Genomic DNA, 13,980 nt, shown 5'->3' with positions numbered 1-13,980 from the left:
AAAGTTCTTAACAGTCTATTTTTTAATGTAAATATGTGCAAAAAAAAAAAATCAAAGTAGCAAAAAAGGCCCCAACCTCCTCTTACCTATTTCAGGTCATCCCTGTTTTACTCCTAATGTTGTGCTGAAGTACAGTACATGTAAAATGAATAATTACTGAGTCACAACGAAGTTAAATGAGTTTCCTTACTCACACCTAGAGTAGCCCTGAATCTTGATTAAGCTGCTGTAAGGTATGCAGTGTAGACAGAGCCTGAGAGGCCAGAGCAAGTAGCGATCTACCTATCTCTGTCTTCAACCTTGTGATAACACAGAAATCATATTCCCCTCCCCCATTTACCTACAGAGAACCCTATAGTTGCTATTGAAGTTGTGGGCAAGATGTGATGTACACATAACTAGTTATGAAGGACTGAGAAGGAGCAACCAAACAAGGTTAACTGAGCAGATTGGTAGCAGCCTGAGGGAATGCACACTGCATCTAAGCATTACTGTAGGCAAAGACAGACAGCTACAAACCTGTGGTTGGCAAGGAGCTGGGGGTTGTGGGCCCTTGAGTGGAGCTTGGGCGAGTGAGCAGTAACAGCAGTTGTGGCCTTGAGGGATAGGAGGAGCAGGTCAGGGAAGCCTAGAAGCACCAGGCAATCACTGTTGGTAGCAGCTGCCATTTACAGAAACAGCATAAAAGACAAGATGCAAAAAAGCCCGTTTTCAAGTAGCCTCCAGGCTATCAGCTATAGTCTAACAGCAGTGTTATGCCACGCAATCAAAGAGACTGACTTTTAATAGGGGACTGACCCATTTTGGAGTTTTTCCATGTAGAAATATTTTTCTTCCACAATTAGGGTACTCGGGGGATGTAATGACGCTTTAGTGAAACAAGCCAGAAAAACCACAACATGGAGATTTTTCTGCACAGGCCTCTTTCTAGGAGCTGGAACTAGAAACTGGTGCATGTCCTTTCTTATGAACAACATCATAGAAATGTAGGTTTGGAAGGGACCTTGAGAGGTCATCAAGTCCAGCCCTTGTGCTGAGGCAGGATCAAGAAAACCTAGACCATCCCTGACAGGCATTTGTCCAACCTGTTCTTAAAAACCTTCAATGATGGGGATTCCTTTGGAATCCTATTCCAGAGCTTAACTACCCTCATAGTTAAAAGTTTTTCCTAAATCTCCCTTGCTGCAGAATAAGCCCATTGCTTTTTGTCCTACCAACAACTGATCACAGTTCTTTTTATAACAGCCCTTAACATATTTGAAGACTTATCAGGTCCCGCCCGTCTTCTTTTCTCAAGAATAAGACTTGTGAGCCTAAGGTATTGACATCCTTCCGTACTGCTGGCTGGGATAAAACACTAATTTTCCATTAGACAAGTAAGTGCTTAGCTCCTTGCATTGGAAGCATGAACAGCGCATGTCTTTACACTGTTAGAATACCCAGCATATTATAAGATATCTACACTTTGTGGACTTTGATATTGATAGTACAGCCACACAAAACCCATGGAGGACAGGAAGTTGGTTCCAGTACAAATATAGGAAGGGAACAGCAGCAAAGGACAAGATCAGTTGTATCTTCATTCTTAAGTCATAAAAGAGTCCTGGTTCTCATTTTTGAAAACTGCATAAAAATCATACATACGGGGGGGTTGCTGTGCTTCAGCTTCAGGAATTGCCCTCTCACTATGTTCATGTTTTGGTAGAAGACCTTAAGAGCTTTAGCAAAATCAGCATCATAGCTGGTCCGATGGTTGCACATCTGGTCAGCTTCCTTTGATGAGAGAGGCTGTTTGGTCATCTTAATTGCCCTTTTATTAGGGGACCTTAATTTCTTACCTAGAATGCAAAACAGGAGGGATTTTATTAGTTACTAATAAAATAAAACCTAGACTGACAGAGAAAATATTTTGTTCTGCATTTTTATATTGTCATTAGATGAAAGTGATGAAATTTCATCCGTATTTTTTTTCTCTTAACGAGAGAATAAAGTTCAGTGGCATATAAACAAACTCTCAGCACCAGCTGTTCCAAGAGGCTCTAACCACGGTACACCTTAACCATAACAGAAGCATGTAATTTTATGGCATGATTTGTGTTTTGCACTGACTTTCATGGTGTCCTGGCTCCCCTTTCTTCAGTTTATCTTTAAGAAATACATTTTCTTCCCTTAAAGCTCTGTTAATATCTCTGAGAAGCTCAGTCTCCTCTTCCAACTTCAGCAGCTTCAGGTAAAGATCAGATATCTGGTTAGTTGTGCTCTATAAAAGAAAACATTAAGGTATCAATACCAAGATGGATTTTTAGCTATCAAGGCCTTCTACAGATGGATGTAAGGTTTTAATGGAATCATGACCTCCCCCGCATGGAAGCAGTTATGTACCACACACACTGTTCACACTATTGTGCAAACTAAGTTTGAGGAGCAATTTATACTTCAATCCACTGATCAGAAATGCCATAGCATATTAATATTTATTCTTTGCTTGATGTGGTACCACTATGATATGTAGGGCCCATGTACAAATTTTACAGTCGCACCATATCTGCCCATACAAAATCTTAATCACCACTCTTTGATTCAGCTGTTCACTCTCTTTCAATGCAAGATTATTTTTAAAAATCAGTGTCATTTGACCAAGAGAAATTAGACCAGATCTTAACAGGATAAAGACTGTCTTTTGCAAGTGTGTACAGAAATACTGGCTATCTAAGAGTGACTACAGTATGAAAGGTAGAAAGAGAAGCATTTAAATAGGAACTTCAATGGTTTGTTTTTTAACTAATTAGGGACTATGTGACACCAATTTACCTTTTTAGAACATCAGGTGCTGCAGGTCCTGCATTAAATGATCCAGAGGAAGCAAGATAGCAAATGCTTTTATTGGAAAACAATGTGCCATCCTAAATACATTCAAATTAATTGACAGCAGAAAATAAAGAACAGGTCTGTGTACAGCAAAGCACCTGTATGATTTACAGTTCTGTTACTTGGTCTACAGGGACGCTCACTTGCCTTTCATTTACTAACACTCTATGGATAATGATGCTGACCTCTTTCTAAAGTGCTTTGAGAGCTGATGAGAAGTGATATGTAAGAGCTAGGTATTTATTATTATTCAAGTGGTCATTCATTTTCTTTAAAATGTAACTCAAACTGTTAATTTCTCCAGTTGAAATGATCATAAATGACGAGTTAAAATAACTATTTTGCAACCAGTTCATTTCAATGAGATTTTTATTAGCATAACAGGCTACACAAAAGTGTTACCAAAGTGTAAAGAAGAGTCAGACCAGATTCTCAACTGCTCCAATGTCCTCTGAGATTGCTAATAGTAGTGTCCAGAAGGGTGCTACGCTGCCTGTAGGAATTCTGAGGTCATGCTTGTTTCCTTCTGGAACGTACAGGTCATGGGACTGCAGGGTAGCCCTGGAGACCTTTCATGAATGGAGTGTCTCATCAGTCTTTGAATCAAAAAGTGAATTGCCTTCAAAGGGAAGGTCCTCAAGGGTGACGTGGACCTCCCTGGGCACTCTCAATACCTGGAACTAGGACGATCTCTTCATTGCCACAGATGTAGCCATGGTGCGTGCCACTGTATCAGACGTGTCAAGTGCTGTTTGTAGGGAAGTACAAGTTATCAGCTGCTCCTCATTCAATATAAATTTTAACTCATTCCTATGTTCAGGAGTAACCCTGTCCATAATTTGAGACAACATGACCCAGTGTAAATACGTTTTGTGAGAAAGGTTTGGTAATTAGCTACTTACATCTGGAGGCTGGGTGACTAATAAGCTTTACGTTGATGTACATCCAACTTTTTGGGGTCTTTCTCCTATGTGTTGATTTGAGGGGGGCCTTGTGGTTTGGACTTTTCCTGGACAGTTGCTACAAGAGATTCTGGTACTGGGTGAGAATAAATGTATTCCAAGCCCTTGGCAGAGACTTGGCCTGTCTACATGCTTGGCTATAGCTAGAATCTATGCTGGAGTCTGCCATGGTCTTTGGCAGGCTCCAGCAGCCCCTGATTTATAGGCATGGCAAGGTGCAAAATGCCCAGCAGTTTGTGATTTCCCTTGCACCACCTCCAATGATATGTTGAAAGCCCCTGTGATGTATTTAATAAGATCCAGGAACACCTTAGAAAGTGCCAACTGGAGAAGAGGACAAGGGGTTCACTGCCACATTGGGAAAGATGAGGAAATTGAAGCTGGGATTTGTTCTTTGATGGGTTGCAGACACGTAATCCACTCAGCACATCGAAGCAGATGTGCACAAGCCCAGCACACTGAAGCTGGAGAACTTTGCCTAGCAGCACCTGTAGGAGTGGCACTCGCGCTCTGTAGCCCTTTCCCCTTCTTCGGCTATTTAAGGGTAGTGCCACCCCAATGTCCCTCCCCTGTTCTTTCTCATCCCCTGGAGCTGGAATCAGAGCATTCTGTGTGGTATCTACCCCATGCTTTTCTATCTCAGATTTTGTTGTACATAGTGGAAAGTTATTTAGCTTAGTACTACCTTAGGTTTAGTGCTAGTAATTAGGATAGATTGTTTTCCTGGTGCAATGCCTTCTCCAGAGTTTTAACATTGTTCATTCCCAATATGACCCTCCACATAGTGCCTGCGGTGCTTGGGAGAAGTGCACATTAAAGAAATGTGCTCCATCTGCTCATCAATCAAGAGAAAAAACACAGGTGGTAAGGGACTTGCACTTCAAGCAGCACCTTATGGAGCAGGCCATGAGACCCCCTACAATGCCGGGGACCTCCAGGACTGTCCGGCCGCTCAGACAAGTTCAGAACCGAAGTGAGCGGATGTTCCTCAGCCAGACTCCGGTGCCTTCCCCAGGAGGGAGACAGGATCATTCTCCTTCCTCTGGTTCTCCAAGGAAAAGGCCTCACAAAATGGACTGCAACCACTCCAGAGCTCAAGAAGATTCTGCCTCCTCTTCCAGGAGTGCAGACTGATCCAGTGATTCTTCTGGTACACAGGATGGAGCTGGAGCATGGTACTGAGGTGGCATCAATTGGAAACTGTAACAAACTCCGATACCGTCCATGGGATGCCCGTTGAGTCCAGTACCGATGACATCAGCCCTAGTTCTTCCCACACTATTGCCATAGTAGGCAGTATCAGACTTGCCTTGCCTCTCTGTTCCTGACTCCCCAGTTATTCAGGAGCATTCAGCTGATGGGATGACTTCTGTGTAGTCCTCAGTGCTGCCAGGATTGATTGCAGATTTGTCTCAACTGTCTGCACCATCATCTGTATCGTATAAGGCTCAGAGTGGGCAGCCAAGGTTGACCTCCTTATTGGTACAAAGGGGCCCTTTGGCACAATTACTATCTTCAGTACCAATGAGGACTGCAGGGCAGACCATGTCTAGAAGATCAGTAACAACCCAGCCTTCAGTGTTGTCTTCTGTTTTGGTACCAAGTGGGAGTGCGATTCCCCAGTCCTCAAGGCATTGACTTCTGTATCTGCCTTGGTACTGATGCAACTGGGTATTGGGCATCAGATGAGGCTGGATGTTTGCTTGCTCCACCTGCGGTGGCTCCCCCATTGCCTTCGAACGACTTGGGGGTTCGTCAGGATTGAGCTCAGTGACATTCTCCTCCTGTACCTTGGCTTTGAGACATCATTATCGTAGATTGTCAAGACCTCCTATGGATCACAATCAGTATTGAGATTGGCACTGCTTCCGCAGTAGGGACAGTAGGGACTCGTGGACCAGTGCCTACTGGCCTATCACCAATGGCCTCCTTGGAATCCGGGGGTCATTCCTTGATCTGAAAATTCCCAATCCTCAGCACACTCCAAGGCAAGGTCATCCAACCAGTCTGTGGTATCCCCCTCCTCAGCCACCTATATTGCAGACTCAGATGGAGGCTGCTTCCTCAGAGCAGGTTCAGCCTCAGCCACTTGTGCAGGGACCTGTGCTACCTTAGGAGGTTCCAATGGCTCCGCTTCTTTCATCTCCCTGACACCGAATGAGACTGCAGCACTGGACTCTTCCTTTCCAGGGGCTGAGGATTTTAAGTTGCATCAGGATTTCCTGAAGTGAATGGCTTCAACCTGAGTTTGTGCAGGAACATACCCACAAGCTGGAGGACATTCTGCAATCCTCCCTATAAACGAAGCACTGTTAAAACCCGCAAAGACTGCTCTAATCTCATCTGGTCCATAACTCTCTTGTAGAACAGCAGCTAATGAGAGATCGTGGCAAGGAAGATATAAGTCCATGCCTAAGGACAAGGATTCTACTCATGGTATTTCCTGATTCGCAAATCCAAGAGAGGAGTGGGATCTGTTCTTGATCTCTGAGGTCTCAAAAGGTACATTAAGTACATGAGATACCGAATGGTGACCCTAGCTACTATCCTATCAGCTTTGAATCACAGCCAGACTTGTTGCTAAAGGCTGGGAGGAGAACTTTGAGTGAGATAAGACATTTTCTTGTCTAATGAAGTTTATGAGTTAAGTTTAGGCTCTAGAATGCATGTTATGATTTTATTTTATATGTAATAATTTGTTTCCAATATTTGTGCTTGCTCTCATTCGAATCTCTGTTTTTTGTTAAATAAAATTCTTGTTTTCAATATAAACAAATCGGAGGCCTTGTCTTCCCTACAAAATTAAGTTGACCTAAGTTAGGTCGACATACAGCCACCGCAGCAATTACTGCCGGGGTTCATGTCCACACTACACGCCCTCTGTCGATGGTGCACATCCTCACCAGGAGCGCTTCCACTGACAGCTATGTGGGGCATTGTGGGACCCTGACTGCTGGAGCCCCCTGCCCTGAGGCTGCCAGCCCAAGCTGCCAGCCCCATGGCCATTGTCATTAAATGAGTCTACTAATGTACCCCAGATTAAGAATTAGTTGTAGCTAAACTATGTAACAGTGATGCTTTCTAAAGCAATGTCTGAAGCAGGTCAACAGCTAGAAGGCTGTGTACTGTAGCTGTTTGATAAAACTCATGAGTGGACAAGATGCGTTATCTAGGACAATGATTCTGTGCTGTACATATGGATTACTGCCTCACATGAAATACTGCATACTTCCTGGGCCCCATCCTGCAATCTCGAATCACTGAAGTAGTCCCATTAAGGTCAAAGCACTACCTGTGTAAATAACTACTCAGACCTGCTCTACGCTAAAAAAAAAAAAAATTAGGTCAGCTTAACTACGTTGCTCAGGGATGTGGATTTTTCCAACTCCCTGTCAGTGCAGGTAGCGTCTAAGCAGAAGTGCTACAGCAGTGCCGCTGTCACTGTACAAGTGTAGACAAGCCCTCAGGGAAGTAAAAACTTGCAGGTTCATCAGATCCACTGATTTTACCAAAGAATGTTACTAATAATTTAAGTGGACTCACCAGACCAATATCCTTTGCAATCACAGTTTTTGGATTATCAACTATAATGGCGCCCTCATTTGTGACCATGTCTTGTAGGGAGTAGTCCAATTCAGCGCACCCCTCTGCATTGTGGGAAAGAGAGCCCAGTTAAGACTGTTGTCACACTCCTTCACTACTGTATTTGTGTTGTACATCAATTGAAATATTTAGGGAGAAATAAAAATAACTTCGCTCCAAGCTCTGACACGTCTCTCTGAACTTACACCAGTAATCTCCATTTTCTCAAACCTGCCTCCAACATATAACATTTGTATAACAAATCTCACCTCATCTGTTTGATTCTTTTAAACACACACATCAACAATTAAACATCTATAATTTTAGACACCAATTTCACAATTAGCTATGTTAGAGTTCTAAATACATGGGATACCGGGCTGTAAACCTACAGATTTTTAGGCTGTGTCTATACATACAGTGCTGCAGCAGCACAGCTGTACTGATATGGCTATGCCACTGCAGCACATCTGGGGAAGATGCCCTCTCCCATTGGCGTAATAAAACCACCTCTGTAAGCAGCGGAAGCTATGTCACTGGGAGTTCTCTCGTTGACATAGCACTGTGCACATGAGCGCTTATGTCAGTGTAACTTATGTCACCCCGGGGCTGGTTTTTTCACAAGGAAGATGTATTTGGGGAGATTTGGGACTGGAAAGGCTGTTGGGGTTACCCTCCAAAGAGTAACTAGGCTGGTGAAAGGCTTGTGGGATGGCTACTGGTGCCAGGAAACTGCACCACCACTGCACAAAACATAGGCCCTCAAGGTTACCGGTCTGTGTAGTCCCCAAAATGTCACAAGAACAGTAAAAATTTTTTTTTTTTTTTTTTTTTTTTGGAAAAAATGTTATGAACTTTCATTCCCCTCTCTTGTTACCCATCCTCTTCTCTGCCCTTTTGTCATCCTTTCTGCCATTGAAAAATAGAAAGCCAGTTAGTCTGGAGCCACAGATGACTGTGAAGGGACATTAATGAAAAATTCATGGAAGCCTGTGACCTGTTCCTGACTTTTACTAAAAATATCCATGACAAAATGAGGAGCCTGGGCAGCTGCAGGTGGAGCTCCCAGGGCCCCCTGCGGAGGCTGGGAGCAGCAGGGATCCCCCTTGTCGCCCGTGGTGGCCGGGAGCGGCAGTGGATCCGTCTGCCGCTCCCAGCCAGTGCTGGCTGAAGTCACGGAGGTCTTTGGAAGTCACAGAATCCATGACTAAATCGCAGCCTTAGTAATAAGTAATGCCACAGCACCTGCACGATGTCCAGACCCGATCTATTATACCTGAGATAGCAGTACAATCTAAGCACTCAAACCTCCAAGATTTAGGACCCAATCACACTGCAAAAAGCACTACATACAAGCACTGCTCACTTCTGTGACTATTGGCATCCATGTTCAATCATCTTCTATTTTTAGTATGGACTGAACAACTTACTGGCCATGCTAGGGAACAGTAACTTTGTCTTAGATTATAACACTAGGCCTAGATCAAAACCTAGCATATAATATATTCCCTAACACAGTCAGGAAATGGTCACTCTGTCCATATGAATGCTAAACAATAATGTAAGAACATGGATGCTCTTAACAATAGTACCAGAGCACGTTTCTACTTTTACTTGGAGCCAGCAAACCAGTCTGATGGGTTGACGCCCGCGTCCTGGCAAGTGTTTGCTGAAAAAAATCACTAACTTTCATGAAAGTGAATATTGGTATTTACAAGCTGTGGTATTCATGCAGTCACACTACAGACACTGTTCTTCCCACCCTGAAGAGTAGGAAGGACTAATGTCTAATCTAGGACTAAACAATATGTTTCTCACCTCTGACAATGATTTGATGTATGGCCTGGGGCAAGTTACTTAGCCTCTCTGTACTTCAGTGCTCTCGCTTGTAAAATGAGGGTAATGATGCTCATCTACCTCACAGGGGTGTTGTGAAACTTATTTCATTAATGTTTCTAAAGCAATAAGATTCTTAAATTTGAGATGTCACAGAGCTATTTAACAGAGGCTGCTTTTAGCATCAAATGATGTAAATGATTGGATCCTTCTAGGCTAGGTTGACACATTCATTCTAAGACGGTTACGGCAAGCAAATTCTCATCAGTCTTTCAGTATTTAAATACTGGACTAATATTGAATTAAAGCGTCACAGTAATATAAGTGAGCATGCTCTGTCTTGCCATCAGGCAGTTTTATATTTGAAAAGTAAGAATCAAACCATATTATAGCTATTTACAACCCGCAGCCATGAAGAACTATGCAAATTAAAAAGAAATATTGTAAAGAAATACCTTGAAGCCCCCACAAGTCAACAATTAAAGCATTTTTTTGTAAATAATTTAAAAAATCGTGGGATGCATTTAGGGCTGAGAAGTGGACTGTCTCTTCAATCTTAGCATTCATGTTTTTCCAGACAGGCTTTGTGTATAGAGAGTGTGGAAGATCATAAACTCTGTACCTAGGGGAATGAAACATTAACATAAAATGTAAATAACTGCCAGTTCAGTATTTGAAAAGGTCAGCTATTTGAACAAAGAAAATGCGAACAAAAGAATTATGGCAACATTTTGAGGTCAGCTGTTCCCTCTTGTTGAATAGAACACTTTGTGCAAGCACACACCAACCACGTTATGTGAAATTATTACTTCACTTGATTCATTTTCAGGGTTTATTTTGTTGACTGTAGCAGTTTGTCACTGAACATTTTGTCACTGTCTAAAAATGCATTTGCTTAAACAGCTTTAATGATACAAGATTTTATTTTGTATTACGAAGCTTAAAGCTTTCTGTCCTCCCAACTCCCACCACTCCACAGGGCTGTTTTGCTCCCATTCACTGAGGAAATTCACCTTTGTTTGGAGCAAATGAGTTCAAATATTCCTGTTCAAAGCAGGGCTTGCTCCTATTAACATGTCCTTTAAGAGGACAGCTGAGATTTTGAGCCTGTGACATTAAGTAGATCCTGCAGCTTAGAGATCTAACAGATGATAGTAGCTCATGCAATTTGGAAACTTCTGTTAGGATAACTATGAAACTGCTCTTGCTTTCGCCAATGATTCCAACTGAACATACTGTGAAGGAAGCAGTGAATTAATGAAACCTCTCACCCTATCTGAATGCCCCGTTCGGTGACTTCTCTAAGCCATTTGACTCCAAGGCACTGTAAGATGTGAATCTGGAAATCAATTCTTCTTCCCAGCAATTCCAAAGGGTCAATGACCATATCATCCTCTCCAAAGGCTCTAAAAATGTAGGAATAAGGATATAACATGTCAAATCTGGCTCAGCTTTCACAGCAAATATATGACAGTGACATTAGTGAATGAATCAGGTCAGTGAGGAGGAACAGAGGAGAGGACAGCTGTTTACACACAAATATTCTGGTAACCACCTATGACAGGAAAGGAAACCATTTGGAAGGGACTGTATATTACAAATCTAGATCATTTCCTTTGCTTCTGGAACTCCAAGACAACATTAGGAGATAGGCCTGGTATCCTTTGAAGGAGTGAGAGAGACAGGGATTAGGAGAAAAAGAGAGGGGGAAGGGAAGTGCAACAAGATCCTTGAAAGACAGACACAGAATAGACCAAAAAAGCAGAAAGTATAGAGGCAGGGAGGAGAAATGAGCACACAAACACCTTCCAAAAATATTTTTCCACTCTGTCTTTACAAACAAGTTCCCTAATTCAGTGGATTACAACTAAACTAAAAGGTATTTGTTTAACCCCAACCGTATCAAGCTATAGAGCTTTCGGGTGGTACAAAGCGAGGCTGAACCATGAAAGCAGACAAGTTAGGTTAGTACACTTTGAAGTGTAGTAAACTAAAGCACACAAAGGCACTTTGTAAGAGTAAGGGTATGTCTACACTGGAAACTTCAAAGCGCTGCCGTGGGAGGCTGCCGCAGGAATGCTCCTGCAGCAGCGCTTTGGAGTGCGGGTGTGGTCGCACGCGAGCCCTGGGAGAGAGTTCTCCCAGCGCTCTTGTTAATCCACCTCCACGAAGGATTAGCTCCGAGCGCTGGGAGTGCGGCTCCCAGTGCTCGGAGCCTGTCTACACTAGCGCTTTAAGGCGCTCAGACTTGCTGTGCTCAGGGGGTGATTTTTCACACTATAAAATGTAAGTGTAGACAGGCCCTAAGAGAGCCCACATGGGGAGTTAGAGTAATTAGTGGCTGTAAATTCACACCTTAACTTGCTGTGCACTAACTTCCCAAGTAGACAAGCCCTGGAAGTAAGATTCTGCATTAATACTGACTCTCTTTTCCCCTTACTGGCCCTGGAATATAAACGTAACTTGATATCTAGTGTAGACAGGGTTTAATGTCTTTACAACTGTGTTAGCTGGTCAAGGTCTACACTCGGGGCTAAGTGGTTTTTAAAATCGTGCTAATTAAAACATATTACCAACACAATTTTTCTTTTTTAAAACTCTACTTCTTCCCCAGTCTAGAAAGGATCATCACCTGCTGCTCCCACTACTCTAAGCATTCCAGGTCAATTTGTGGTTTGGTGTGGCCTTCCGTGTGTTTAACAACCTTCAGTTATGGTGATGGCAAATTTGCTTACAAATAAACTTCAAACATCAGACAAAGCTGCCGTTCATGGGGCGGGGCTCTAAATTTAGTTGGTCACATGATTTTTTGGAAACCCTTACTGTCCTTGACCTACAACTACCCAGAAGTGTCACTGATTGAAAACTGACTAAAGCGTCACCTCTGTGGTAAAACCAGCTCTGCTTCTTACAGAGCAGAGCTACACACACCACAGCTTGAGAACCACTGATGCAAAACGTTTGTGTTTATTGTCTCTTTATTCCCTCAAACCTGTTTTATCTGAAGCATCACCAGTGCCTTCTCCCACACACTACTACTGCCTCCAAAGCTTCCCCACCTAAACATTTCCAAGACAGCTGAGCTCAGTGGCATACTACCTCATGTATTTAGGGTGCTTTGTAATCGTTATTCAGTAGCTGGTAAAGTGTGACAGAAGATAATAGGTAGTTATTCATTATACGCTTTGTTCCTCTTTCCCAGAAGATCGAACAAAACTTCACATATTTTCAAACTTTAAAGTCTCCCAGTAAGGCCCTTCCTTGCACAACCCATCTCCATCTGGCAAAGAAGTCTGGTAGCAGCTCCCTCTAGAGTTCATCAGTGTGGTTCTTTTACTTAGCTTGGGTAGGACCCTGGTAACAACTCAAGGGACTTCACCTTCCTAAGGGCTGAGCAGCTGTCATCGTAGCACCCAGGGAGATCAGGATGGACCTGGACATCAACAGTATTGTCACATGGCATATTTTCCCCATGTGCTAATGTCTTTGGGTCAAATCTGCTCCTGTTTATACCTGTGCAAACCTGTTCGAATTTCACATGGCCTTTATATTTTCCTCCATGTGTTTAGCCTCCATCTCCTACCAGACATATCAACCTGTGAAATTCTTGAATTGGATTTTTTTTTTTTAAAGTGATCTTAGATAGGAGCTAGTTCAAATAAGGAAAAGGCAAACCTTTACCTTCCATCACTGGAACACGGAGCTATATTTATAAGTAGAATAGCTTCCTCCATTCCTTCAGAGTTCAGAACTTCTGTTTGTTCTTCCAGCTTCATGCAGTAAGCAAGTGACTGAAGCCAAATGTGAGCAGATCCTAAATGAATGACCTCAACAGGATCCCAGAATGGGTCATGGTCTTGGCCCACATACGCATCCTCTCCATCTAAAAAATGCTGGTAAACCTCCTCCATTAGGAATTTCCTGTTGATGAACTTGGCCTTAGACCACACCCACACCTAGAGGTGCATAGGAAAGATGATACAATGACTGGTCATGGGTAGGGCCCTACCAAATCCACAGTCCATTATGATCAATTTCACAGCCATAGGATTTGAAAATTGGTAAATTTCACATTTTCAGCGGTTTAAATCTGAAACGTCATGGTGTTGTAACCGTGGGGGTCCTGAGCCAAAGAGGGATAGGGGGTGGTCACAAAGCTGTTATAGGGAGGTCATGGGATTGCCACCCTCACTTCTGTGCTGCCTTCAGAGCTGGACTCTGAAGGAAGCAACCACAGAGCTTCCTGCAGCCGCAGCAGGTTCCCAGAGGTGGACGTGGGTCTGATCTCCCCCATGCTGCTGGGAACGCCCCAGCCAGGGGCTCCTAGCTGCTAGTCCTGGCTGGCTTGGGAGGGACAAGACTCTCTTCCTTTGCACGGCTGCTCTTGGGTACCTCTGCAGAAAGCTCCGTACCCCACCCCCCAACTCACTTCTTGCTCCCATCGCTCCGCAGCTGCAGGGGGAGAGGTACAAGATGCACTTTCCCTCCCACCCACTTCCAGATGCAATTATTAGCTTGTTTCAGTAAGATAAAGAAAGGTCATGTGAATGTGACAGGATTTATTGATTGATGCTTTACAGCAGCAAACACCACCCAAGGCTCAACTCCCTGATTGGCAGATATGGGCATCAGAGAGTTTTGTAGGGTAGTGATCTCAATTGGTAGCCTCAAATGCATGAACCATTCCCTCAAGTTAACAAAAACACGTGAAAAAAAGAGTTCTGGTTTCAAA

General features: G+C 43.3%; 1 protein-coding gene across 1 annotated transcript in view; it reads right to left on the bottom strand.

Annotated features, from left to right (window-relative positions):
* Positions 1-233: 233 nt before the first annotated feature.
* LOC128834240 (kinesin-like protein KIF28) overlaps positions 234-13,980 on the bottom strand; it is a 53,875-nt gene continuing 40,128 nt past the window's right edge. Inside the window, exons 18-23 of the mRNA XM_054022857.1 lie at positions 12,930-13,204; positions 10,520-10,654; positions 9,704-9,870; positions 7,374-7,477; positions 2,110-2,260; positions 234-1,838 (exon numbers count right to left, since the gene is read on the bottom strand). Coding sequence (XP_053878832.1) covers positions 1,591-1,838; positions 2,110-2,260; positions 7,374-7,477; positions 9,704-9,870; positions 10,520-10,654; positions 12,930-13,204 — 1,080 coding nt within the window. The 3' untranslated portion in view covers positions 234-1,590. The remainder of the gene's footprint in view (positions 1,839-2,109; positions 2,261-7,373; positions 7,478-9,703; positions 9,871-10,519; positions 10,655-12,929; positions 13,205-13,980) is intronic.

This window comes from Malaclemys terrapin, chromosome 3 (assembly GCF_027887155.1).
Source record: "Malaclemys terrapin pileata isolate rMalTer1 chromosome 3, rMalTer1.hap1, whole genome shotgun sequence".
Taxonomy (NCBI): domain Eukaryota; kingdom Metazoa; phylum Chordata; order Testudines; family Emydidae; genus Malaclemys; species Malaclemys terrapin.
This window is presented reverse-complemented; position numbering and strand designations above follow the sequence as displayed.